A 24448-nucleotide genomic window follows, 5' to 3' on the forward strand; every position below is an offset into this window, starting at 1 on the left:
ATCAGAGAAAGGGGAATCGTTTTCAGTACTTTGAATGACCACCTCCCTGGGTTGTGTAGCTCCATTCTTCAGGACCAAAAGTGTGATCAGGACCCATCAATACAAGTTCTCATAACTTAAAAACACTAATATAGTTCATGTATCCAATTCCAGATTATCTTCTTTATGAAGGGCATTTCCTGCAGATAGCTAGCTAGTCTTAACTCAGTGCTGACCTATGGGTGGTTTCCTTTGTTCCAGGGTCAGGCCTTCTCTTTCCCTTCCCTCCACTTGCATTCTAACTCCTCTCTTCTCTCCATAGCCCTTCTCTTTCTGACCTGCTTCCTCTACAAGTGATGTTTTATCTTGAGATTCCAATGTCAATTAAGGAAACTGAGGCCAGAGCTAGTATAAGGATTCCTGTCTTGTAGCTCCTGTGTTTGAAGCAGGGACAGGGAGGCCTAGCAGTGAGGGAGGTAGTTTGAAGTATGCATTATGTGTGAATGTGTATACATAGGTTGGTGGCCTCTTAAAACCTTCTCCTCTTCCCTGTGTCCTCAGTTTTGCCTCTCAGAATTGAATCCTCTTTCCCAAGCTTCCTGAGTGTAGACTCAGAATGCTGGATCGAGGCACTGTTGTTGTTATGTGCCTTGGAGTCGACTCTGACTCATAGCAAGGACCCTGTACAGGGTTTCTGAGGCTGTAAATCTTTACAGGAGCAGAAAGCCTCATCTTTCTCCCACGGAACAGCTGGTAGTTTCGAACCGCTGACTGTGAGATTCGCAGCCTGGTTTGTAACCACTATGCTACTAGAGCTCCTTGGATTAAGGCACTGGGCAGTGTTCAAATCCTGAGATCTTGATTGACTCTTCCTCCCATAGTACCCCTGCCCCCACTGTCTAGTTTCCCTGAGGCCTGGTCACCAGCCCCTTTGCTCTTGGAGGAGCCTACCAGATTAGCAGCTATGTTTCCCTCGTCTCTTTTTTTGTCACTTTGTTTTTTCTGTCTCTTGGTACCTTTTTCTTTCTTCTTCCTTCTGTGTTCTCTGTCACTAGAGTCTCCACTGGAGGCCAGGGCTGGGCCTGGGTGCATGGGGGGTAGTGGCCAGACAAGGGGCCCGGGACATGAGCGCAACTTTCCAAGCTTCTCTTCCAGGTCCCTGTGGTTGGGGAGCTCCATAAAGGGAGAGATGAGTCAGCAGGGCCGCAGGGCAGGGGGGGCCTGGGTGGGGGTGGGGATGCCAGGGCTCCCCAGGGCCAGGGAGTCCTCTGAACTCTGATGGATATGGAGATTAAGGGATCAGTGAGTCCCCTGAAAGTTCCCTGGACATTGCTACAAAAGTAGGGGACACAGGCAGGCATTTGTAGGGTTGACAGTGCCTCCTTACCCCCAGATTGTTTTAAAAAGAGGGGCTCCTAGAAAAGGGGGATCTCTAGCACTGCAAAGTTGTGATAGGCCTGTGTGTATGTATGTGACACTTGCCATATGTTTAAATGTGTGTATTGATGGGAGTCTGCATCCACATGGGGTATTCTGAGTGACTATGAGTCTGTATGCATGTATGTATATCAATGTGTATGTTTTTGTGACTGGGGGTTAGGGTTAGTGGCCTGGTGTAAGCTTTATCTATGTAAGAACCCATCAATATTTGTCAAGATGGATGTCAGCATAGAACGTATATATGTGTGTGAGTCCGGGTGTGGGTTAATGCACTGTACTGCAAAGTCGGTTTGAACTGAAAGGTCAGCAGTTCAAGCTCACCAGCCGCTCCTCGGGAACCCTATATAGGGTCGCTATGGGTGGGAACTGACTTGACAGTACTTCACAACAACAACAGCATATAAAGTGTGGAGTCCTGACGTGGTGCTGTAGGATAAGCCCTGGACCGCAAGGTTTTCTGAACCCCAAAGTCGGTGGTTCAAACTCACCAGCTGCTCCTCAGAAACCCTATGTAGGGTTGCTATGAGTTTTAATCGACTTGACCACACTCAACAATATAAATTGTATAAACCCAACATGTGTCTGAATATGCTACACACTAAGTGACACTCTAGTGTCAGTCTTTGTATTTCAGAAGCTCTATTCCTTGTCCTGGTGTGGTGCTGTAGGTTAATGTGCCTTACTGCAAAGCTGTTTGAACTTCAAGGTTGGCAGTTCAAGCTTACCAGCTGTTCCTCAGAAACCCTATACAGGGTCGCTATGGACCGAAACCAACTCGGTGGCACTGAACAACAACATTCCTTGTTCAAAGGAGCTCTGGTGGCACCATAGATTAGGCGTTGGACTGTTAACCACAAGGCTAATGGTTCAAATCCACCATCCCCTCTGCAGGAAAAAGTGGAGGCTTATAAAGATTTAGTCTGGTGGTGGTTATGTGCCGTGGAGTCGGTTCCGACTCATAGCAACCCTGTATAGGGTTTCCAATGTTGAAAATCTTTACAGGAACAGAAAGCCTCATATTTCTCCTGCGGAACAGCTGGTAGTTTTGAACTGCTGACCCTGAGGTTAGCAGCCAATTCATAACCACTACGCTTAAACCCTATATAAGGTCGCTATGAATCAGAATCATCTAGATAGCAGTAGGTTTGGTCCTTGTGGCACAGTGGTTAAGCACTCAGCTGCTAACCAAGAGGTCGGTGGTTCAAACCCACCAGCCACTCCAGGAGAGAAAGATGTGGCAATCTGCTTCTATAAAGATTGAAAGCCTTGGAAACCGTGTGGGACAGTTCTACTCTAGCCTATAGGGTGCTATGAGTTAGATTCAACTTGACAGCAATGTTTTTGTTTTTTAATTTCTTGTTCATTGGTGATTCTCTCCAGGTAGCCAAGCCTGCTACCGTAATAGCAAAGGGAAGGGTTTAGGGTCCCTTTAGATCAAGGATATAAGAGCAGGCCCAGTGCAGGAGGGTGAGCAGAGGGTAATCAATTGCTGTGTAAGGAGGCAGCTCCCTGAGAGATAGGAAACTAGAGACGTCCCACCTTCCCCAGCTTCCATGTTCTCTCCACTTCCACTGACCTCTCCCAGAAGACCCAAAGGCACTAGAGAAAACTGAAGCAGGTTTCAGATTCAGCCCTCACAAACCTAGAAATCCCACCCTGATTCTCCTAGGGCAGGGAGGGAAGGGAGTGGTCCCTTGTGGTTCAGCCCAGTCCTGGGGTTGGGAGATCAGAAAAGTACCATTCCACCCCTTCCTTCAGGGGCATCCATCTCTAGGAGCTTTCTGTCTGGGTGGCCATGGGCGGAGGCTGAGGGGCCCCCAGGGTGGTGGGGGGTGGTGGATAGAAACCAGATGCCTAGGGGGTTTATACTGGAAGGACCAGAGCCGCAGCCTCAACCCGCCCCTGCCACATGGCGCCTTTGCCTGGGCTGCCCCACCCCCTGGGAGGCTGGGCAGAGGGACGCCTGCTAGGGTGGAAGCAGGTCTTTGGTTAGGGCTTCAGCTGCTGCCCCCAGCCCCTGAGGGCACTGGGAAGGGCATGGGGGGACTGGACCCAGGAGAACCAGGGGTTTGGCTGGGTTGCAGGTCTATCTTGAAAAAGTATATATATACATATATATAACTTATAGGGACCCTGCATAGGGGTTCCAAGGAGCATTGGTGAGTTTGAACTGCTGACCTTACTGTGCAAACTGACCTTGCAGTCCAGCACATTCTCCCTCAACACCACACCAGGACTATAATAACCCACAACTCCACACCAGAACTCACTCACTCTCGCTCTCTCTATATATCTATATATGTGTGTGTGTGTGTATTTGTTGTTAAGTGCCATCATGTTAGTTCCGACTAATAGCAACCCTGTATAGGGTTTCTGAGGAGCAGCTGATGAGCTTGAACTGTTGAATTGCTGACCTTGCAGTTCAAACTGACCTTATGGTCAATTGCTTATCCTACTATATATATATATAGAGAGAGAGAGAGAGAGAGAGAGAGAGAGAGAGAGAGAGAGAGAGAGAGAGAGAGAGAGAGAGAGAGAGACTGCTAACCACAAGAGACTTCAAACCCACAAGCCTATCCTTGGACACTCTGTGTAGGGATTGACTTCACTTAACAACAACAACAACAATATATATGAGAACTCAGATATCAGTGTTCTAAGGACAGCAGGCCTGAGGAAGGCAACTGAGGGATTTAGGCAATCCCTTTGCCTGGCTGTGGCACAGACCTTTGTGCAAGGGGTTCTGTGCACAGGGACTGCCTTATTGGGATTGACATCAGCGACCCTGTTTTACATTGTCTCCTTTCCTTTCCCTAACACTCTGGCACTTGAACACTTCTGCCCTTTCCTGGTGTGGCGCTATGGGTTAATGCACTGGACGGCAAAGTCGGTTTGAACCGCAAGGTTCAAGCTCACCAGCTGCTCACTGGAAACCCTATACATGGTTGCTATGGGTTGGAACCGACTCAATGGCACTTAACAACAACAACAAACCCTTTCCCAGTGTGGTGCTGTAGGATAAGCACTGGACTGCTAACCACAAGGTCAGCAGTTCAAACCCACCAGTTGCTCCTTGGAAACCCTACACTGTTAGTGGGAACCAACAGCACTTAACAACAGCCCCTTCACTAGTAGGATAGTTGGTGTTGGTGTTAAGTGCCTTCAAGTCAGTTCCAACTCCTAGTGACTTTGTATAGAGTTTCCTAGGTGTTGATGGTGGGTTTGAACCGCCGACCTTGTGGTTCAAACTGATTGTTGTTGTTGTGAAGTGCCGTCGAGTCAATTCCAACCCATAGCGACCCTGTATAGGGTTTCCAAGGAGTAGCTGGTGAGCTTGAACCATCGACCTTGCAGTTCAAACGGCTTTGTAGTCTGGCACATTAATCCGCAGCGGCACACCAGGACTCCTCAAACTGATTAAGGAGTAGAAAATGTTGGCCCTCTCTCCCTTAACTTCTTTTCCCCTGCTTGGCTTTCCTTTCATCCTATCTCTTTTTCCCTTTCAGTCTCCTCCTTTCTTCTCCAATCTAATTTGAGCTCTTCCTTTCACCTGCCATTGGTTCTCTAGACTCTAGAATTGTCTTCTCTGCCTCAGTTTCCTACCTAATCTAACAGATTTTTCTGCAGCAGTACAGTAATTCAAAGTTTCCCATTCTTCCCAACTTCTGAGTTGGGGGCCACAGAAATCCATCTGGAGCCTCAGGCTCAGGTTCCTCTCCCCACAGGGGAGACTGTGAGGTCACAGGGACACCCCACCACGGGCACTTCCTCTTGGGCAGACGGGTGGGGTGGCCCTTGTAATCATCGGACACAATTATGTGCTATTTATACTCCATCCCCGCCCCCCACCTGCCAGGCTGCTTAACCCTCCACCTCCTCCAGACCTGGCCATGCCTCCGGCAGGCTATTTTCCTTGTCTTTCTAAACCATTGTCTCCTTTCATCTCCTCTGGGATGCTTGTTTTCCTTTTTATCATTTTCTGCTCTCTCTATTATAAAGGCATCTCTCTGGTCATCTGTTTCCTCATCCCTTCCTTTCATACACTCCATACCTTAACTGGATTGTTACAGTTTCTCTACCTGTCTTTCTGTGTTTCTTTTCTTGCTTCTTTTTCTTTAGTCTGCCTACCACCTTGGTTCCCTAACCCTTTTCCCAAAAGTTGGGTTCGCAAGATTTCTTAGGGGAAATCAAATGGTGTTAGAATTCAGAACTCCTGGGTCCTGCCCTGAACTATGCTGTACTTGCTGGTAAAACTGAGACTCTGTAACTTCCATCCATTCCTGTTCCTTCCCCACTTTTTCTTTGGAGAGTTAAGAGAGCAAAAGAAGCATGGAAGTGGGTTCTCAGTTGCTGTCAAAAGAGAAAGTGAGGGGACTGTGTTGGGGAGTAAGGGGGATGGGAAAGGACAGGGCTTCATTCCTCTGAGAGGCAGGGCTGAGAGGGAAATAACTTATGAAACAACCCCTGCTGGCTGGGTCTTTTCTGAGTGATGCTGGTTCTACCACTTGGCTATCCAGCGCTCCCTTTCCCATAAATTTACCCTGGGGCCCAGTTTTCAGTTAATAGATTTTTGTTTGTTTGTTTCTCTCTCTTAATCTGGTTGACTTCCTTCTCTTTTTCCCTCTTTTGGTGGGAAGTCAATGTTGGAAGTCCTGTCTAAACTTTAACTTCAATTCTTCCTGCTGTAGAGGGAACTGATAGCAATGAGAAAGGAAACCAAGAGCTCCTTCACAGGATAGCTTGATCACTGGTAAGAAGACTTATCCAGAGATTATTAGATCAGTGGCCAAGAGGAGTCCAGGCATAATATTTAGCAAGGAATGATGGAGAGTAGGATTCTTCTTTCTTCTTGGTGATGGTGGTGGGATTGATCCAAGGCGCTAGGCCCAGGCATGAATGAATTGATCCAGCTACCTTCTACCCTTACCCTCATTCTTCCTGCCGGTCTTAAATGTTCTTGGTATCAAAAGATCCAGGTTCTGCCCCACAAAGTGAGGTAGATCTAGATGTTACTTCCCAGCTGTGAAACTGAGGCTTTGGGAAGAAAATTGGGGAATCCCCAAGACTGATCCAAGCCTCCCCCCATTCCCTTCAGGCCTTGCTCTGGACTCTACCTCAGTGACCCTGAGAATCTGGGCAGCAGAAGTCACCACTCCACACAGCACACGCACAAACGCTCACGCTCTTTCTCTCTCACAATACACACACACACACACACACACACACATACACACACACACACACACAGCTCTTCTTATCAAGGGGTGGATGACTGGGGAAGTCAGCATCTCTGTGGCCAACTTGAGTGTGTGTGTGTGCCTCCAGCTGTGTCACTGTGTTCATTTGAGTGAGTTTGTCTGTGTTCATTCATGACAGTGGTTGGACCCGTGTGGGTAGTGCTGTGCGTGTGTGCATGTATGTGTGTCATCCCTGTGTTTGTCCATGAGTGTGTATGTCAGTGTGTTCCAGTCTCTCTGTGTGAGTGTTGTCCCCAATCCCCCATCCCCCCCCCTGGATCTCTAATTAGTGGTTTGGGGTTTGTTCCTTTTCCCTCCTGTTCCTTTCCTCAGCAGCGGCAGCAGCGGCAGCGGCGGTAGCAGCCTCTGCAGCAGCAGCAACAGCAAACAAGCACGGCAAGGACTCTGGAGTCAGAGCAGGGATCTTAGAATCGGAGCCTGCGTGGGAACAGGAGTGGAGCTGTCCTGGGAGAGGAGCAGATCCATCCTGGGACTGAGACCCACAGGTCACTCCTTGCCTGCACCCTCGCTGCCAGACCTCCAGAGAGGAGAGATCCAGGACACCCAGTCCCATACTCTCCCCAGGTACATGATACCACAGATGACTATGGGAGTGCTGGGGGGATGCAGGACACCTGGGCCCACCCTTCCTTTAACCTGTCCCCTCTCAGTACCCTCTAAAGAAACCCTGGCAACTTGTCCATGTTCCTCTTCCCCCTTCTGGTCTCCCATCCCTTCCCTGGGTGCCCCCTTTTCTCCTCTCCCTCCCAGATCCCTTCTTTGGGGAGCTCAGCAAATGGAGCAGGAAATTTGGACCCTCTGCCTTCCTCTCTCGCCCTCCTCATTGGATCCGGAGCCTTCTCTGCTGGGAAAGCTGTAATTAGAGGGTGGATCCCTACAGACAGAGAGCAGTCCCCCCCCACCCATCCCCACCCCCCAGTCCCTTCTAACTTTAGATCTCTTCTCTCCCATTCTCCTATTCTCCCTCCCTCTCCCTCTCTCTCCGGCTCAGCTCTCTCCATCTGCCTGGCTCCTTGGAACCCGTTCCCCAGCCTCAGGATGGCATCCTCCCTGCTTGAGGTAACTGCCCCTTCCTCCCCACCAGGAAACCAGCCACAGTCTTAAGGACTTTAATCCCTGCTTGCTCAACCCCCAACTCACACAGACAGTTGCTGTCTGTCACTTCCAGGGGTAACTTTGATGAGGAGAGAGGAGTGGGTTCAGAGGAGGGGAGAGCAGAGGACTGGAGAAGGGGGAGGAGAGAGCAGGACCAGGGGTCAGAGAGCAAGCAGTCAAAAGGAGGTGAGCAGAGACTATGTCAGAAGAAGGCATGTACCCTAGGGTCAGACCAGCACTCCAACTCTAAGGAGTGAGAAAAGGATGGAGAAAGGAGGGAGAAGAGAAGGGATGTAGGGAGAGAGGGGTGGGAGACAGATGAGTTGGAAGTAGACAGGGGAAGAGACAGAGGGCAGAACGGACTGGTTGGGTGCATATAGTGACTAGTTTTTTTGGGGTGCCATCTCCTGGGACTCCTAGTCTTAGCAGCATCTTGTCTCATCTCTGTGTGGGCAGGGGGCCGGGCCTCTGGGCTGTGTGTGTAGGAGAGGAGGTGGGCTCTGAGAGATGGAAGAAGGGCAGTCCTGTGCATGTGGGGAGGCTGACCAGGGGAACTGAGCCCAGACCTGAGAGGGAACCAATGGGGAGGGACAGGGTCTGAGGCCGCCTGCCCGGCTCACAAATATTTAGTTTTCAGCCAAAGACAAACTCAGCTCTATTTTGGGAGTGGGAGGCTCCAGGGCGGGCTGGGCCACTTCCCCTCTAGGCTGGGACCCCAGCATCCCTGGCCAGTGGTGCTTGGGATGGAGGGCACTGGTGTACCAGATGGGGTAAGGGTTCGGATTCCTGAGAAATCACCGACTACCAGGGTTTCTGGGGGGCCCATGGTGCAGAACTAGAGGAAGCCTGTAGAGCAGCATCCTACTGGGACTTGAGAACTCCAGCCAATTTTAATGTCCTGAGGTTTCCCTCCTTCTGGCTCACTGACTCTGTTTCTCTGCCTTCATCTCTGTCCTGCTTTCTAGGTCCCCCTGCAGGAATTTGGGGCCAAGAGCCATTCCTGAATACCAGCCCCCTTCAGTAACCTTGAAACTTTCCCACTCTTGAGGTCTTCTAATCCCCCATCTCTGCCCCCAGTACCTTAGCTTAGGTTCTAGGGGTGATAGGCCAAACAGGAAGCAGACTCATTCACCTGTAGAAGAAAGTGTCTCTGAATTGGAGTGAGAATCTTTGATCTCCTATGTTCATTGGACTGAGTGGATGTGTGAGAATGTAAAGGAACGCATCTGTATGCAGCTGCCTTTCTGAGTGCACTGGTATACCTGTGTAAGCTGAGCTGAGTGTCCGCTAGTCTAAAAGAGGAATGGTGTTTTTGTAGGGCTGTGAGAGGGAGTTTGTGATTGAGTTTGAGGGAATGCCATGCAAGGCAATAGGGTGGGTACCATGCTTCTTGTCATTACTCTATCCAGTCAGGTTTTCCAGGTATTGTACTCCAGCCTAAGCAACAATGGGGGCAGATTGCCCACCTTGCCATCTTCCCAGTGACTACTATATTGAATTATCATTGAAACACTGTTGTCCTGAGGAAGCTGGAGGAAAAGGTGCATGAAAATCCTGGGTCCTTCCAGGGCAGGGGCAATTGTCAGTGGGAGTGTGTATCATGCCAAAGTTGCCAACGTGGCACTGGTGTCTGGGGGAGGGGCTGGTCCAGGGACCTGCTGGAAAGACATGAGTGTGTGAAGAAAACAGGCCTTACATCTCCCCTCACTCCCTGTGAGCCCCCAACACAAAATTACTCTAGTACCCCCATCTCTTTCATTTAGCTTTCAGAGACCTGGCCTTCAATCATTTCTATTATCACCAATAGAAATCCCTCTGTCTGGTAATGGGCAAGCTCTCTGGCAGTGAGCAGAACTTTGGGCTCAGAAAGGGGACCAGTTGTTACCTGAGGGTAGGTAGCTAGTAGGGAGGAGGGAGAAGTGAGGAGCTAGGTGGAACCGAGAATTGGAAAGCTTAGAGAGCTAAGAAACTTGAGAGGAGGCTAAGAAAGATGAGAACTAGAAGCTAGGAACTGGGGTGCTCCAAACCTATATCCTGCTAGCTAGCTCTCTGATGCGTGGAGAGCTTTTCCAGTGAGAGGTCAAGCTGGGTACCTAGACTCACTGGAAAGAGAGGACCCTCTTCCTCTGCTTCTCATCTGGATGAAAGGGCTGGAATCTCTTAGCTTCCTATCTTGTTCTTTCTCCAAAGAATCCCCCTGAAAGGCCAATCTCCCCTGTCCTGTAAAGGTAATACATTCTATCAGGTATGGGAGAGCACACTCCGAACTCTTAACTAAGACGTCCTGTCCAATTCTCAGGCAAGAGCAATCAGCAAGAGAAGGAAACTGAGGCTGTAGTGAAACTTAGCCCTGTGTCCAGTTTTTTAGCCCTTTGACTTCCAGAATAGCCCCAAGAGTGGGTCTAGTTCCTTGCTTCCTCTTGCCTGCCCTCAGGGGTCCTGCAGGCCTTCCTCCCACGGGCTGGGGTCTCCTACTGGTCTGGGGCTGGCTGTCTTCTATCACCCCTCCTCTCTCCCCACAGCTGGGTGGGGTCCCTGGGCTTGGCTGAGGCCCCTGTGGCCACAGTGTGAGGGCCAGGCAGGGGGGACGGCGTCGGCGTTTTTAAAAATAAACCGACCGCAGGGAAACCAACGGAGCCGGAGCCGGGCTGGGCTGAGCAGAGGAGGAGGGGTCGGTCAGGGGGGAAAAGGAGGGAGGAGTGGCCTGGTCTGGGGGTTTTCTGGGGCCGAGCATCACAGTGGTTTTCTCTTAGGTAGGAAGTTTGCTCTCTTCCTCCCTTTTCCTAGTTTCCCCCTCCTTTCCCACCCTCTGTTTTCCTTAGCTTTCCTGTTCCAGTTGCTTCTGTCAGCGCTGCTTCTGCTTTCCTCGCTCTCCTTCCCCTTTTGTCTTTTATGCTCTTTTGGGTCCCTGGCCTTTTCAGTCTTTTAATGTCAGTTTCACTCTCTACTCCCCTTTCCCCATCTCCATGGGTTTTTTTGTTTTGTTTTTTTGTCTATTTCTGACCTGTTCAGGGTCCATTGCTCTCCTGTGTCTGGGTCTCTGCCACTCTCTTTCAAACTCCATGTTTCTATGTCTTTCTGCTAGGAGGTGACTCCTGCCCTGCCAGCTACCCTGCCTTAGCCTATCTTCTGCTTGGAAGATCAGAGACTCCAGGGAAACTCTGGGAGGGACCCTGAGGGTTTACTGTGGCCAGATTTGAGGAAGCTTTTGGCATCTTAAATTTGCAAGCCCATGGAGCCAGCAGGACCTCAGAGAGAGGTAATTGGGGTGAGGGGATGTACTGTAGAGCAATGCACACACCTCTCACTGCAACCTTAAGATCCCAAGACCTTTCTCTAAGATTGAAATTACACACATGCACATCCCCAATGCTAGGAGCTACCAGGTTTAGGGCTGAGAATTGTGCTCTAGATTATTGGGTTCTTTCTCAGTGTCACTGGGAAGGCACCAAAGTATCTGGGTGGCACAAATGGTTTGTGCTTGACTACTAATTGAGAGACTGAGTCTTCAAACCCACCCAACAGTGTTTGCGGAAAAAAGGTGTGGCAATTTGCTTCTATAAAGATTATAGCCAAGAAAATCATATGGAGTTCAGTTCTATTCAGTTCTACTCATAGGGTCACCGTGAATCAGAATAGATTCGATAGCAAGGGATTTTAAATTTGTTTTGTTTTTAGCCAGGAAACTGCACATGGTCAGCTTTTGAAGGCATATTTGGGCAGGGAGCAGTTCCAAGTAATGGCTGCCTATCTGTGCCAGAGAGGGCGTCTCCTCTTGGGAAGTCCTGAAGCTGACCCAAGCTGATCTTGAGAGTGGTTTGATCCACTTCTTCCTTGGTAGCAGCAGCTTGGCAGGCATTAAAAGACTATCTGTGTTTCTAAAAGACCCCATGTTTGTTCTGCAAACACATACTTTTACTCACTATGCTAGATGGGTGAAGAGATGAACTTCATGGACTGCATGTTAGGGGACACTGAGGCATGAATATGTGTGGCTATGAGGCAGCTGAGAGCCTAGGAGGGACCTGAGGCCCTTGCCACACTCCCCAAGAGGTACCAGCTGGTGCCATAAAGCAGGAGGTGACCACTGCCTGCTTGAAAGACATTCTTGCCTCAGCCACAGTCCTGGTTTGGCGATAGCCCTGTTTCCTCTCAATGCCCCAGTATACCTGTCATTGCCCCAGAGTTCCTGCCAAGAGATTCCTTACCAGGGACATAAAGACTGACTTCAGGGAGACCAGGCCACTTCAGTCAGGGGCGAAGTAGAGACTGGAAGTACAATCTCGGATGAAATCAGGAAGATCTGGGATAGGGGCAAATTCCAGTGCTCTAATACTTTACTGTCACCTCATGAGTACCAACTTTCCTTTCCAAGTCCCTGCAGGTGACGGTGACTTCTAGCCTAAAACCACTTCCAGGGGTCAGGATCTCTTATTCTTACCTCACCCAGGCAATATCTCTTTTCTGGCGTTTTTCATAGCTATTAAGAACTGTCTCCCGTTCCTAGGAGCCGCCGTGCACACCCTGGGTAACCCCAGCAATGACCTCTGCTTCATGCCTCCTCCGGTGGGGACTGAGTTGCAGACCTGGACCTCTGCTCTCCTTCCATGACTCCATCCTGGATCTGCCCTGGTTCTCACTGATTTCTCTTACTTCTAATTTTCCAGACTCTCAACTCTTCCCTGAACCCTCTTATCTGTTTTCCATGTGTCTAGGGTAGTCTTGGTGTGGTGCTGTAGGATAAGCACTGGACTGCTAACCTCCAGGTCAGTGGTTCAAACCCATCAGCTACTTCTTGGAAAAAACCCTACACAGGGTTGCTATGTGTCGGAACTGACTCGACGGCACTTAACAGCAACAACAGGGCTGGGCCCCAGAGCCTTGCCCATTATTCTGTACCTCTTCTCCTAAGTGTTGGTCCCTTTTCCCCACAGGAGGAAGCTCACTATGGCTCCAGTCCCCTGGCTATGCTGACAGCAGCTTGCAGCAAATTTGGTGGCTCCAGCCCTCTGCGGGACTCAACAACACTGGGCAAAGTAGGAGCAAAGAAGCCATACTCTGTGGGCAGTGACCTTTTGGCCCCCAAAACCATGGGGGATGCCTATCCAGCCCCTTTTTCAAGTACCAATGGGCTCCTTTCACCTGCAGGCAGTCCTCCAGCAACCACCTCTGGCTATGCAAATGACTACCCTCCCTTTTCCCACTCATTTCCTGGGCCTACAGGCACCCAGGACCCTGGGCTACTAGTGCCCAAAGGGCACAGCTCTTCTGACTGTCTACCCAGTGTCTACACCTCCCTGGACATGGCACACCCCTACGGCTCCTGGTACAAGGCGGGCATCCACGCAGGCATCTCTCCAGGCCCAGGCAATCCTCCCACCCCTTGGTGGGACATGCACCCTGGAGGCAACTGGCTAGGTGGTGGTCAGGGTCAGGGTGATGGGCTGCAAGGGACATTGCCCACGGGCCCTACTCAGCCTCCACTGAATCCCCAGCTTCCGACCTACCCATCTGACTTTGCCCCCCTTAATCCAGCACCTTACCCAGCTCCCCATCTTCTGCAACCAGGGCCTCAGCATGTCCTGCCTCAAGACGTCTATAAACCCAAGGCAGTGGGCAATAGTGGGCAGTTGGAGGGGAGTGGTGGAGCCAAACCCCCAAGAGGTGCAGGCACGGGGGGCAGTGGATATGGGGGCAGTGGGGCAGGGCGCTCCTCCTGTGACTGCCCCAATTGCCAAGAGCTAGAACGGCTGGGGGCAGCTGCGGCTGGGCTGAGGAAGAAGCCCATCCACAGCTGCCATATCCCTGGTTGTGGCAAAGTGTATGGCAAGGCCTCGCACCTGAAGGCCCACTTGCGCTGGCATACTGGTGAGAGGCCCTTCGTCTGCAACTGGCTCTTCTGCGGCAAAAGGTTCACTCGTTCAGATGAGCTGGAGCGCCACGTACGCACTCACACCCGGGAGAAGAAGTTCACCTGCCTGCTCTGCTCCAAGCGCTTTACACGGAGCGACCACCTAAGCAAACATCAGCGCACCCATGGAGAGCCGGGCCCTGGCCCCCCTCCCAGCGGCCCCAAGGATCTGGGGGAGACCCGCAGCACGGGGGAGGAGGAGGCCAGTCAGACCCCCAGACCTTCTACTTCACCCACACCCCCAGAGAAAGCCCCTGCAGGCAGCCCTGAGCAGAGCAATCTGCTGGAGATCTGAGCTGACTGGAAGGTCTCCATCTCAGGGCTGTCTCGCCAGTCTCTCCTGGCTGCAGACCACTGCTAGCCTCTTACCCTTTTGTCCACTGCATGCTACCCCTTGGGACTTTCTCCATCTCTCCACTGGCCATTCTGAGCTCCAATATCTCCCCTTGCATGCCACTTCATCTCACCTCCTCCCTTCAACAAACTCTCATCTCAGGCCTTCTCATCTTGTGCCTGCTTCCTGCACTCTTCCCTCATGGGTGGGGGGGGGGGGGCTCACAGTTTTTCTCTCTCTGCCCTTGCCACACCACGGGTGCTTTTCCTTCATTTGGGCTCCCAACTCATGATTTCTCCATCTGACTAACTCTTGCCATGCATCTTTTCTGCTCCCCAAGGTTATTTATTCCCATTCCTCAGCTTCCAGGCTCCAGTCTCTCTACATCTTACTCCACTGTTTTCCATTCTCCAGAGCTTTCTTCCTTTCTACAAACACAATGAGGATGATGATGATAATTTATTGCCCCCTGGTGGCCCCTTCATTAGGGACCAGAGTTAGGGGGACTGGGGTTAGTGACCTGGCAGGGAGCAAGGTGCCAAGATTGGGGGCAGACCAGTGGGGATCAGATCCCAAAGATGGGTGACCCCAGGGTCAGGGAGGCTGCCCCTAGGCCTGTGTATTTAACCCCTATGTACCAAGAGTAATGAATAGTAATAATAATAATTCTATTTATGTAAGTTATGATGACTGGTCAGGTAGAGTGAACTGGGGAGGGAAGGGGGTCTATTTCTGCTAAGGAAATTCTAGCCAAATGCATCTCTGTAGTGGAGATCTTGTTAATAGCATTTTTATAATCAGGGTCTCAGTTAATGGGGTTTCTCTTTTAATGGAGTCTGCTAATAGATCTATATTAAAGGGTTGATGGGGTATCCCTCAATTAGAGGATCCCTAATATCCCCAACCCCAGTCAGAAGCTGTGAAACCTCAAGTCCTAAGGAGGGGAGAAGGAGTGGAATTTACCCCAGCTCCCTCCCAGAGCAGGGTCTTCCCACTGTTATTCAGACACCATTACCCATCAAGCTAACCCCTGTTGCCATGGTTATAGAGAGCTTGAGGCTTCCATTTTAGACCTGCTCTCTTGCTAAAGCCCACCTAACAGTAGGAGGACATCGGTTTGGAGGTGAAGAATGGGTAGGGAAACCTTTCTCTGGGACCAGATTTCAAGCATTTATTGAGTGCCTACTCTGTGGAGGCCTGGTGTGGCGCTGTAGAATCAGCACATGACTGCTAACCACAAGGTTGGCAGTTCAAACCTACCAACCTCCCTTGGAAACCCTATACAGGGTCGCTATAGGTCAAAAGTGACTCAAACAACACCACTATATGCAAGGCCTGGTGGCTAGAAGTAGCGAGAAAGTAGAAATTATTGAGCTAGGAGGATAGAGGTCCCCAAAGTTGATTTGGGTTGTATCCACAGGACCCTCTATCTAGGACTTCTGATGCTCCCAACTCCACCTCCAGTGACTTTTAAAGCCGCTTCGTGCCTTTGAATGCCTTTCCTGTGACTCTGGATCCTCCTTTTCCAACCCCTGCTCCCTCAAGGCCCCAAGTTAAAGGGTTAAAAAAGCCGCTGGAGCTTGGGGAGAGGGTAATATTGTGGAAGAGACGGGATCATGCCCTCATGGAGTCTTTTTTTAATTTTAAATTTAATAAAAATTTGATTTGAAATATTGTACTGTTGAGAAAAGGGGAAGAAGCAGGATGGTGAAGGGTGGGAGACAGGATTTTTCCTTAACACCGATGTTGCGCACTTTGCAATTTATGCCCTCTGTAAAATATTTCATCGGCCAGGCCCTCCTGCCGAGTTCAGTTTTTTACTCTCTGCAGAGCTGGGAAGGCGGAGGCATCGAGTGGTTTCTTCCTAGGCCCTTTCTCAGACTCTGCACCGACTGACCTTGGCCAGGGCAGTGACCCGGCCCGAGCGCTGGCACCGCAGACCGGGCATAGATTGCTGTGTGGCCGTCATGCAGCTCCAGGCCCCCGAACCCGGCCTGGCATGTAATCCGCCCCCTGCCCGGGGCCGGCAATCAGTCGTGCCCGCCGCGGAGTTAGCCGAGGAACAAAAGCCACTCTGTGGCGGCGGCCATCCCTAAGCTACAATAGGGCTTTGTGCAGTCGCCGCCCCCCAGAGCTCCCCCGCTGGGTTGAAGGGGCTCTTGCCTTCCCACCCCGGCCTGGGTTCGACTCCGAGCGGATGGTCCACGTAGCGGGACCCAAGAGGCGTTGGCGGCGTTGGAACGGGTGGGAAGGGGTCGGGGAGTCCTTGAAGGGTAACTAGACAGGCTCTGGTTACTAGTTCCCTCCTCACCCCGCTGTCACTCCGCCCCCGCCCAGGTGAGAAATATCCAGCCTTCCGGCAGGGTGCGGACCTTCAAAAGCACTTTGAAGAAATCCAAGTTCCTAGGACTTTAGTGGGCTGGGGGCTGTGGCGGAAGAGAGACTCGTGAGAGGGGGCTCGAGTGAATAAGTGGCAGGGGGGCCGCTTTAGAACTGGTTTGAGAGAGAAGCCTGAAATGGATCTCTTGGCTCCCGCCTCCACCCCGCGAGGCAGGCTCCTCGGGACCCCCCAGGGCCTGTCCCTTTCGCCTCCGGGTCCCCGCCTGTCCGGTGCCAGCTCCTACCCGCCGCAGCCTCGCGGTCCTCCCCTCCCCAGCCACTTGGCCCCTTTCATCTTTCCTAGACTCCGCTTGGGGTTTTTCTGGTTTCTGGGAGATAAAAACCGCCTCAAATAGCGGCGGCGCGCTGCCAGGACAAACAGGGCCGGGCGGGCCTTGTGCGCTTGGTTACGAGCCCTGGGCCGGTGCGTCCGGCTTTCGGCTAGTCGAGGAAAGGGCGTGGGCCGAACTCCAAGCACCCAGGCTCAGGCGATGTCTCCCACCTCCCAAAGTGGGGATTCTTTTTAGTTGTCTTGGCTTCCCGCCCAGGTCGTAAGAGGGGGCTCCCCAAAGGAGACCGCCCGCAAAGCGCACTAAGCCGTGGCTGCGGTGGGTCACACTAGTTGTGTCGCCTGGATCGCCGCACCCCCTAGCGGAGTTAGTGAGGAGCGCACTGGCCTATATTGCGCACTAGGCCCACTTGCAAATTGTAAAAATCATTCAATAACCGTTATAAGCAAATGGGGGAGGGGACAGCAGACCTTGTGCCAGGCCCGGGTGGAGAAGGGTGGCACATCTCCCTGTTCCTTCTTGTCAATTCACATCACAGGGTGAGTCTTCTAAACAATCATTTTTATTGTTGTTAAGTGCCGCAGAGTTGGTTCCGACCCATAGCGACCCTGAACAGTTTCCAAGGCTATAAATCTTTGCAGGAGCAGAAAGCCTCATCTTTCTTCCGCGGAGCAGCTGGTAGTTTCGAACTGCTGACTTTGCCATTCACAGCCCGATTCGTAAACACTACGCTACCAGACAATAATTATAACCTCTTAAAGGCTGATAATCATGACTTCATTGAATAGTAGTGAAAGCTGCAGGCAGGAATGGTTAATTTCTTGGGATATCGAGGGTTGGACGGTGCCATGATTAAGGTACAAAAACTTGAAACTTTATGTCCTTTTTTTCCTTTCAAGCCTGCTCATTCTCTATTCTCAACTAGAGCTGTTCCAGGCAGAGTCCTCAAACTACCCCCACTATGCCCTTCAAGCTTTCTGTAATTACCCAGGTAACAGAGCACCTATTTGTCAAATTATGTTATACTAGGCTAATGGAGACCTGGTGTGGCTTAGTGGGTTAATGCGCCAGACTGCAAAGCTGTTTGAACTGCAAGGTCGAAGGTACAAACTCACCAGTTGCTCCCTGGAAACCCTATACAGGGTCACTATGAGGTGGAACCGACTCGAGGGCACTTCACAACAAGGCTAATGGGAAAGGGTTGGCGGCGTGATACTCAAAATGTAGTTAGTGCAGCATCACCTGGGGGCTTTTTGGAAATGCAACCTGAACTCCACCTCAGAATATTCATGTAACAAAAAAAATTCAGGTGATTCATATGTTCATTAATAATTGAAAAGTACCACATTAGAGTAACTCACTGGGCCTTCTCTCAGATAAAATGCATTTCCAGAGGGGCCTCCTGGAACTATTTGTTTTCCAGCCCAGGAATGACTCCTGGGGGAAATTTTAGGAAGAAACTGCAGACTCGGGGTTCAAAAATGCTAGAACTAGAATCCCTAGTTCTTGGGTATTATGCCTTATATATTTCTGTGTCCCCAGAGCATAGCCTTTAGAATTGCTTATTAACATTTGTAAAATTTACAAATCAGTGCCCTAGGTTACCTAGTTAATGGCAGTGATGGCTAATAATCTGACTTCTGTTCAATTATATTTTTATGTTGATTTATATTAAACGCTTTCACTTTCATTGTTTTATATATGGAATAATAGGCTACTTTGCAAACAAGGAAACAGAGGCTCAGAGAATTCAGTGATGTTTCCAAAGACACACAGCAATAGGAAGAAGAACACTGTTTCTGAATTAGATGCTAGTGCTAGTTCCAACGTTTGGAGTGAGAATAAAACCAACCTCGCTCTTATTCTGAAGTTAGAATGCTTGGTTTTGGTATTTCTAGTTCACATTTCTCTTATTTATTTATTTATTTATTTATTTCATGGTAAAATGATAGTACCTACCTCATGGGGCTGTTGTAAAGATTTTACGACAGGCTTTGAATAAATTCATGGAAATTGTGAATTATGTGATCGTTTACATGGGAGAACATTAGGTTTACATTCAATCCTATAGTATATCGTTTCATTGCCATGGTTACAATTCCCTCCATGCATCATCAATCAACCAAAGGGTATACCCTGCAAGCCTGCTCCCCTCCTCCCCCACCCTGGTCATCAGCACACAGCCTTTCTCCCTCTCTGGGTCTAAAGTCCCCAACTGCTCCATCTCTAGTATCACTGCTCCTCTGGGTAGGGTCCCGCTCTCCACTCTTCACCCTTGATGGTCCCAGGGACCTCCCCTCCTTTTGCTACAAAACGTCTACTTTTACATTTCCAACTCTCACAATCAGTCCTGATTACAATTATTCACTATTGTATCACAAGAGACCTATCTGCATTCCTTTCATCAGCCCCGCCTAGCCTAGACAGACTGGATACTACTCAGTGGAGATTCTACCTTCCTCCGCACCCTCTGGATCTAGGCTCCCTCTTGAAAGCTTGTAAGCCAGTCACTTCTTGCCTTTGTAGCCCTCCCATTTTGGGTAGCCAATGTCCAAGTTGCCCATCCCTGTCTACTCTGTGTACTGAAGGGGTGGGAATGATCCTCGTTGTAAAGTTTACATCCTCTTTTGAGCTACTGCATCCATAGGTGTAGGTCAAGTTCATCAAATTGTAGGGGGTTACTCTTTTTTTCCTCTTCTAATTGAGCTCTGATCATCCAGTCATTGAAGCCAGGTCAACTGGGTATTATCTGCAAATGTAGGTGTTCTTATGCATAAGCCCTCTCTTCTTATCAGCTGGACTCTTCACTCTCCACTCTAGTCCTCTGTGGCTATGTCACTGACTCTGGACCCAAAAGTCCCCAGGTCTTACCACACTGCTGGCCAACCAGGTCTCCACCAGGGTTCACAGGAGTCTACTGAACATTGTAGGGCTTAGCTCGCAGCTTCATTGCTGTTTTTCCCTCACTTCCCCTTATGGGTGACAAATGAAGTCACCAATCAGAGCGCATGTCTGCTCTTGTTTTCCCATTGAGTCTTAGTCTTGGAAGGGGGTTTACCCTGAGGGGACTCAACCACTTGCCTTGATGTCTCCTGGGAAAGCAACTAGCTTGTTCTTGTAGTAATCAATCGGATGCCGGATTGCCGTTATTGTTTTGTATTTTTCTGGTTGGTCTTTCTTTCAAGAAGTATCTTCTGTTCTAGCTGCTCCAGGCTGGTCTGCTTGTCCTTTCAAGTGGAAATTTCCCACCTCAAAAGATGCGGTTCAGGACTCCACCTATGGTATTATGTAATGCAGAGGCTCCACAGAAAGCCTCCTTCACTGGGCACATTATAGCCCCATTTTAGGTATTCCAATCAGTTATAGTCAGAAGACGGACTTACAAGCTTTCTCTGGTGGTATTTCTGGCTATTTCTTTCTCTCCCCATCAAGTGTCTATTTTATAATATGCCAGAAAACCCAGATTTAAAATACAGCCAAGCATCTTAACATTATGTTCCCCCTTTTCCCCATTCCAACCATGTCTCAATCCCTGTATCCCAGAGCCCTATTGCTTCAAGGTTGTGCATACATCATTATTTACCTCTGTCCCTCTTAGCCCATGCCTAATTGTTTTCCCGTCCACTTTGTTCTTTCATTCCCCTCCCCATTCTTGTGTATTGCCCCCCACCCTAGCACCCAAACTATCCTATTCCCTACCCTGTGCTCCATCTTCCCCTCCCTCCCCTCACCCCACTCACCACATCCCAGTAACCAGCAAAGAATCCCCACTCCCTTTTAGTATGGGTTCCTTTTCTTAGTCTTTTACAATAGTGGTCCTATGCAGTATTTCTCCTTTTGTGACTAATTTCACTCAACATAACATCCTCAAAGTTCACCCATGTTTTGTGGTAGCTTACAGCTTCCTTGTTGTTCTTAAAGGTAGCATAGTATTCCATTGTGTATATGTACCACAGTTTGTTTATCCATTCTTCAATTGATGGGCACTTAGGCTATCTCCATCTTTTTGCTATTGTAAATAGTGCTTCTATGAACATTGGTGTGCATGTATCTACTCGTGTTATGGCTCGTATTTCTTGTGAGTAAATACCAAGTATAGGAATTGCTGTATCATAAGGTATTTCTATTTCCAACCTTCTGAGGAAGCGCCATCCATTATCTTTTGACTCCATTTTCCAATAAACTTTTTCAAGACCTCTCGTAGTAGAAGCCTAATTATAATAAGTTGGCACAGGACTGGAGAACATTTGGGGCAACGCTTTGTTCTGTTATAATGTTACGATGAGTAGAAACTGACAACAACTACCACCACCATAATACCCAAGAACTGTCTGTTTACATTTTCCCTTTCGGGACCCCTGACCCTGAGAGGCCTGGGTTCCTGAAGGGGCAGCAGTGTCCTTCCAAATGTCTCCCCTCCTGCAGGCTTTTCCTTCAGCTTTCCAGCCAGCTGCCTGTATTTTCCTCTAAATTCACAGGCTGGGAGATTTTATTTATATGACTGTCGTTTAAGTTGGGTTTTCCGAGAATTGAAAGAGTGGGAAAATGTGTTAAGTAATTCGGAGCTGGGAAAAGCAGTAGTCTGACAGAAAAACAAAACAAAATAAACCACTAAATCTCTTCTAACCTGGGGTTGACTCCAAGCAACAGGGAGCGTGCGGGGAAGCTCCGGAAGTCGCTCGGGAGCAGCGCACGCGCTCTTCTTTCCATGTAACTCTACTTCCGCGGATGTTTGCTTGGTGTTGTCCCATGCGGCTACCCGTTCGCATCCGAATCTAGCCCGGGAACTAAGAGTCGGAGGACCTGAGTTTGCGCCGGCGCGGACCGGGAACTTGACTACGGAGCTCCCGGGGGTGGCAAGATGTGCTCCTTGGGGTTGTTCCCTCCACCGCCTCCCATGGGTCAAGTCACCCTATATGAACACAATAACGAGCTGGTGACGGGCAATAGCTATGAGACCCCGCCTCCCGACTTCCGGGGCCAGGTGGTCAGGGCGAGGAGGGAGGGATCCTACCGACTTGGGAACGGAGATTGATGAGGGAATGGAGGTAGTATAGTGGGGTGGGGTGGGTAAAACTTGTGAATCGGAAACAGCCTAGCTGAGGTGAGAGAATTGAAGGGGCTGACATGCGTTCTAGGAGCGGGATTAGGTGATGAGAGATATTGAGAATGTTAAGGAATTGTGGTGTAGGGCCTAGGGGGATGGAGAGAATGAGGGTGCAGGAGAGAAGTAGAGAAACTAAAAGGTGAGTTCTGGGACAGTACTGAAAAGTTAGGGACAATCTAGGAAAATTGCGGAAGGCACAATTTGGGATGTGTTTTTCCGTGACGTTCCTTAGAGGAAAGGATAGGGAAACCTACGTTTATTGAATGTTTGCTATGTGACAAAGAGCTAAGACCTTTTTGCCACTTCCACAACTTTAACACTTTAACAAGTGTTAAAATTGTGGAAATGGGAAACAGGTCTTTGGGGGCCTAAGGAGCTCTGGTAGCATAGTGGTTACGAATCGGGCTGCGAACCGCAAGGTCAGCAGTTCGAAACTACCAGCTGTTCCGCGGGAGAAAGATGAGGCTTTCTGCTCCCGTAAAGATTTACAGCCTCGGAAACCCTGTACAGGGTCACTATGAGTCGGAACCGACTCCACGGCACATAACAACAACAACAACTCTTAGCCCAGCCCTGGGTTGGAAATGGCAGGGAGTTGAACAGAGATCTGGGAATAAGACTGATTCACTGTCATACTCCTAACTTCTGGTTTGTAGTGGATCAATCTTCCTGTCCTACACCTGGCTAAGGACCCTCTGAAGACTCCTGGGAGGCTGGACCATGGCACAAGAACTGCCTTCATCCACCACCGAGAGCAAGTCTGGAAGAGATGCATTAACATTTGGTGAGGCGTGGCAAAGGGTTATCTGTGCTTGGGTCTGAAGATCTAGGGGAAATGAGGTTTAAGTACAGTCTGCCTGGGACTGTACTTAAAAATGACTGTTTTATTCCAACTCTGTTGTCCAGAGTCATATGTCATTAATCATATCAAATGATCACTCTTTATTATGAAACTCAAGATAGTCCAATAGTAGTTCCTTTGGCCTCCCAATGATTTGCCATTCATTCTTTCTGTTTTGATCATACAAACCTGCTCCTTGCCATGTCATGTCTCTTAACAATTCTGAACCTTTACCTAAAGCCCAGCTAGATTAGATACAAAGTTGCACTGAACAATTGCATATACTAGGTCATTCATTTTGTACATGTGGGAGTGGAGTCCCATTTTCTGGGTTTATTTCCTGGCTCTGCCACTTTCTAGTTCTGTGACTTTGAGCCTGTAACGTATGTTATCCCTCAGTTTCCTCATCTGTAAATTGGATCCTATCTTACAAGTGATGGTTAAATGTGAATTACTAGTTATAAGGACTCCTGGTATTGCACTGTAGGATAAGCATTGGACTTCGAACCAGAAGGTCAGCAAGTCAAACCTACCAGCTCCTTGGAAACCCTATACAGGGTTGGTATGAGTTGTAACCAATTCGATGGCACTTAATAACAATAGTCATAAAACACTTAGATAACAGTTCTTGGCACATACGTGAAAAAAATGAAATTAAAAATAATACATTTTTTTCATGAACTTTTTGAAGCCCCCTTGAATTAATCCCTTTAATTGTTAGCTATTATGATAATCATCTATAGGATGAATTCCTAGATATAGAGTTACTGTTCAGAGAGTATGTTCATTTGTAATTTTATGAGGTGCTGTGTACATATTCACAGTTCCATCAGCAGCGTATGAGAGTACCTGTTTGCCACCACACTTACTATCAAACAGTGATACTTGGTATTGTAGAACGGTTTAATTTGCATGTCTTTGTTGTTGTGTTGTTAAGTGCTGCTAAGTCTCTTCTGACCCATAGTGACCCTGTATAGGATTTCCAAGGAGCAGCTGGTGAGCTTGAACCGTTGACCTTGGCGGTTCAAACCAACTTTGCAGTCCAGTGCATTAACCCACAGAACCACACCAGTACTCCTTTGCTTAAAAACCGTTAAATGGTGGGCTCTTTCTCACCATCTGTTTTTCTGGCTGTTCCTTTTCTCCCTTTTTTGTCCTGTCTTCCTGAAATTCCTTAAACATTGATGTCCCGAGGCTTTATCCTCGCCCTCTTTATTAAAGTTCTGCCTTTTCTTCCAGGATTGATGCTTCTGGAGTGTTCACAGACATCCCTAATTGAATATTTCACAGACTTCACACATTCAGCATGTGCAAAACCAGTTTCATTTCCCACCCCAGACCTTTTCTGGGTTTGTCAGTTGGAAGAACAGCCATTCATTTAGGAGCAGATGTTTTGAATGTATCTCTGAGACAGACAGACAAGAATTGGATCCTGGCTCTGCTGCTTACTCCCTGGGCCACCTTGGTCATATTAATTAACTTCTTCATGCTTTGTTTGCTCATCTAAAAATGAAGATGATTCCTATATCTATTGTTGTTGTTGTTGTTAAGTGCCGTAGAGTCAGTTCCAACCCATAGCGACCCTGTACAGGGTTTCCAAGGGTGTAAATCTTTACGGGAGTAGAAAGCCTCATCTTTCTTCCGTGGAGCAACTGGTAGTTTCGAACCACTGACCTTAAGGTTCGCAGTACGATTCGTAACCACTACGCTACCAGAGCTCCTTCATTGTTGTTGTTGTTGTTGTCAGGTGCCATCGAGTCGGAACCGACTCATAGCGACTCCATGCACAGCAGAACGAAACAATGTTCGATCCT

At 49.2% G+C, this 24448-nt stretch overlaps 2 protein-coding genes across 3 annotated transcripts in view; both read left to right on the plus strand.

Moving 5' to 3' along the window:
- Positions 1–7688: 7688 nt before the first annotated feature.
- On the plus strand, positions 7689–14005 carry SP7 (Sp7 transcription factor). The gene is made up of 2 exons (XM_006869965.1): positions 7689–7736; positions 12707–14005. Exons 1-2 carry the CDS (start codon positions 7716–7718, stop codon positions 13976–13978), a joined length of 1293 nt encoding a protein of 430 aa, XP_006870027.1. The 5' UTR covers positions 7689–7715; the 3' UTR covers positions 13979–14005.
- A 7423-nt stretch (positions 14006–21428) lies between these two features.
- AAAS (achalasia, adrenocortical insufficiency, alacrimia) overlaps positions 21429–24448 on the plus strand; it is a 16753-nt gene continuing 13733 nt past the window's right edge. For both annotated transcript variants that reach the window (XM_006869966.1, XM_006869967.1), the window contains exons 1-2: positions 21429–21670; positions 22450–22577. In XM_006869966.1, coding sequence (XP_006870028.1) covers positions 21548–21670; positions 22450–22577 — 251 coding nt within the window. In that variant the 5' untranslated portion in view covers positions 21429–21547. The remainder of the gene's footprint in view (positions 21671–22449; positions 22578–24448) is intronic.

The sequence above is a fragment of the Chrysochloris asiatica genome, unplaced genomic scaffold (assembly GCF_000296735.1).
Source record: "Chrysochloris asiatica unplaced genomic scaffold, ChrAsi1.0 scaffold00138, whole genome shotgun sequence".
Lineage (NCBI taxonomy): Eukaryota > Metazoa > Chordata > Mammalia > Afrosoricida > Chrysochloridae > Chrysochloris > Chrysochloris asiatica.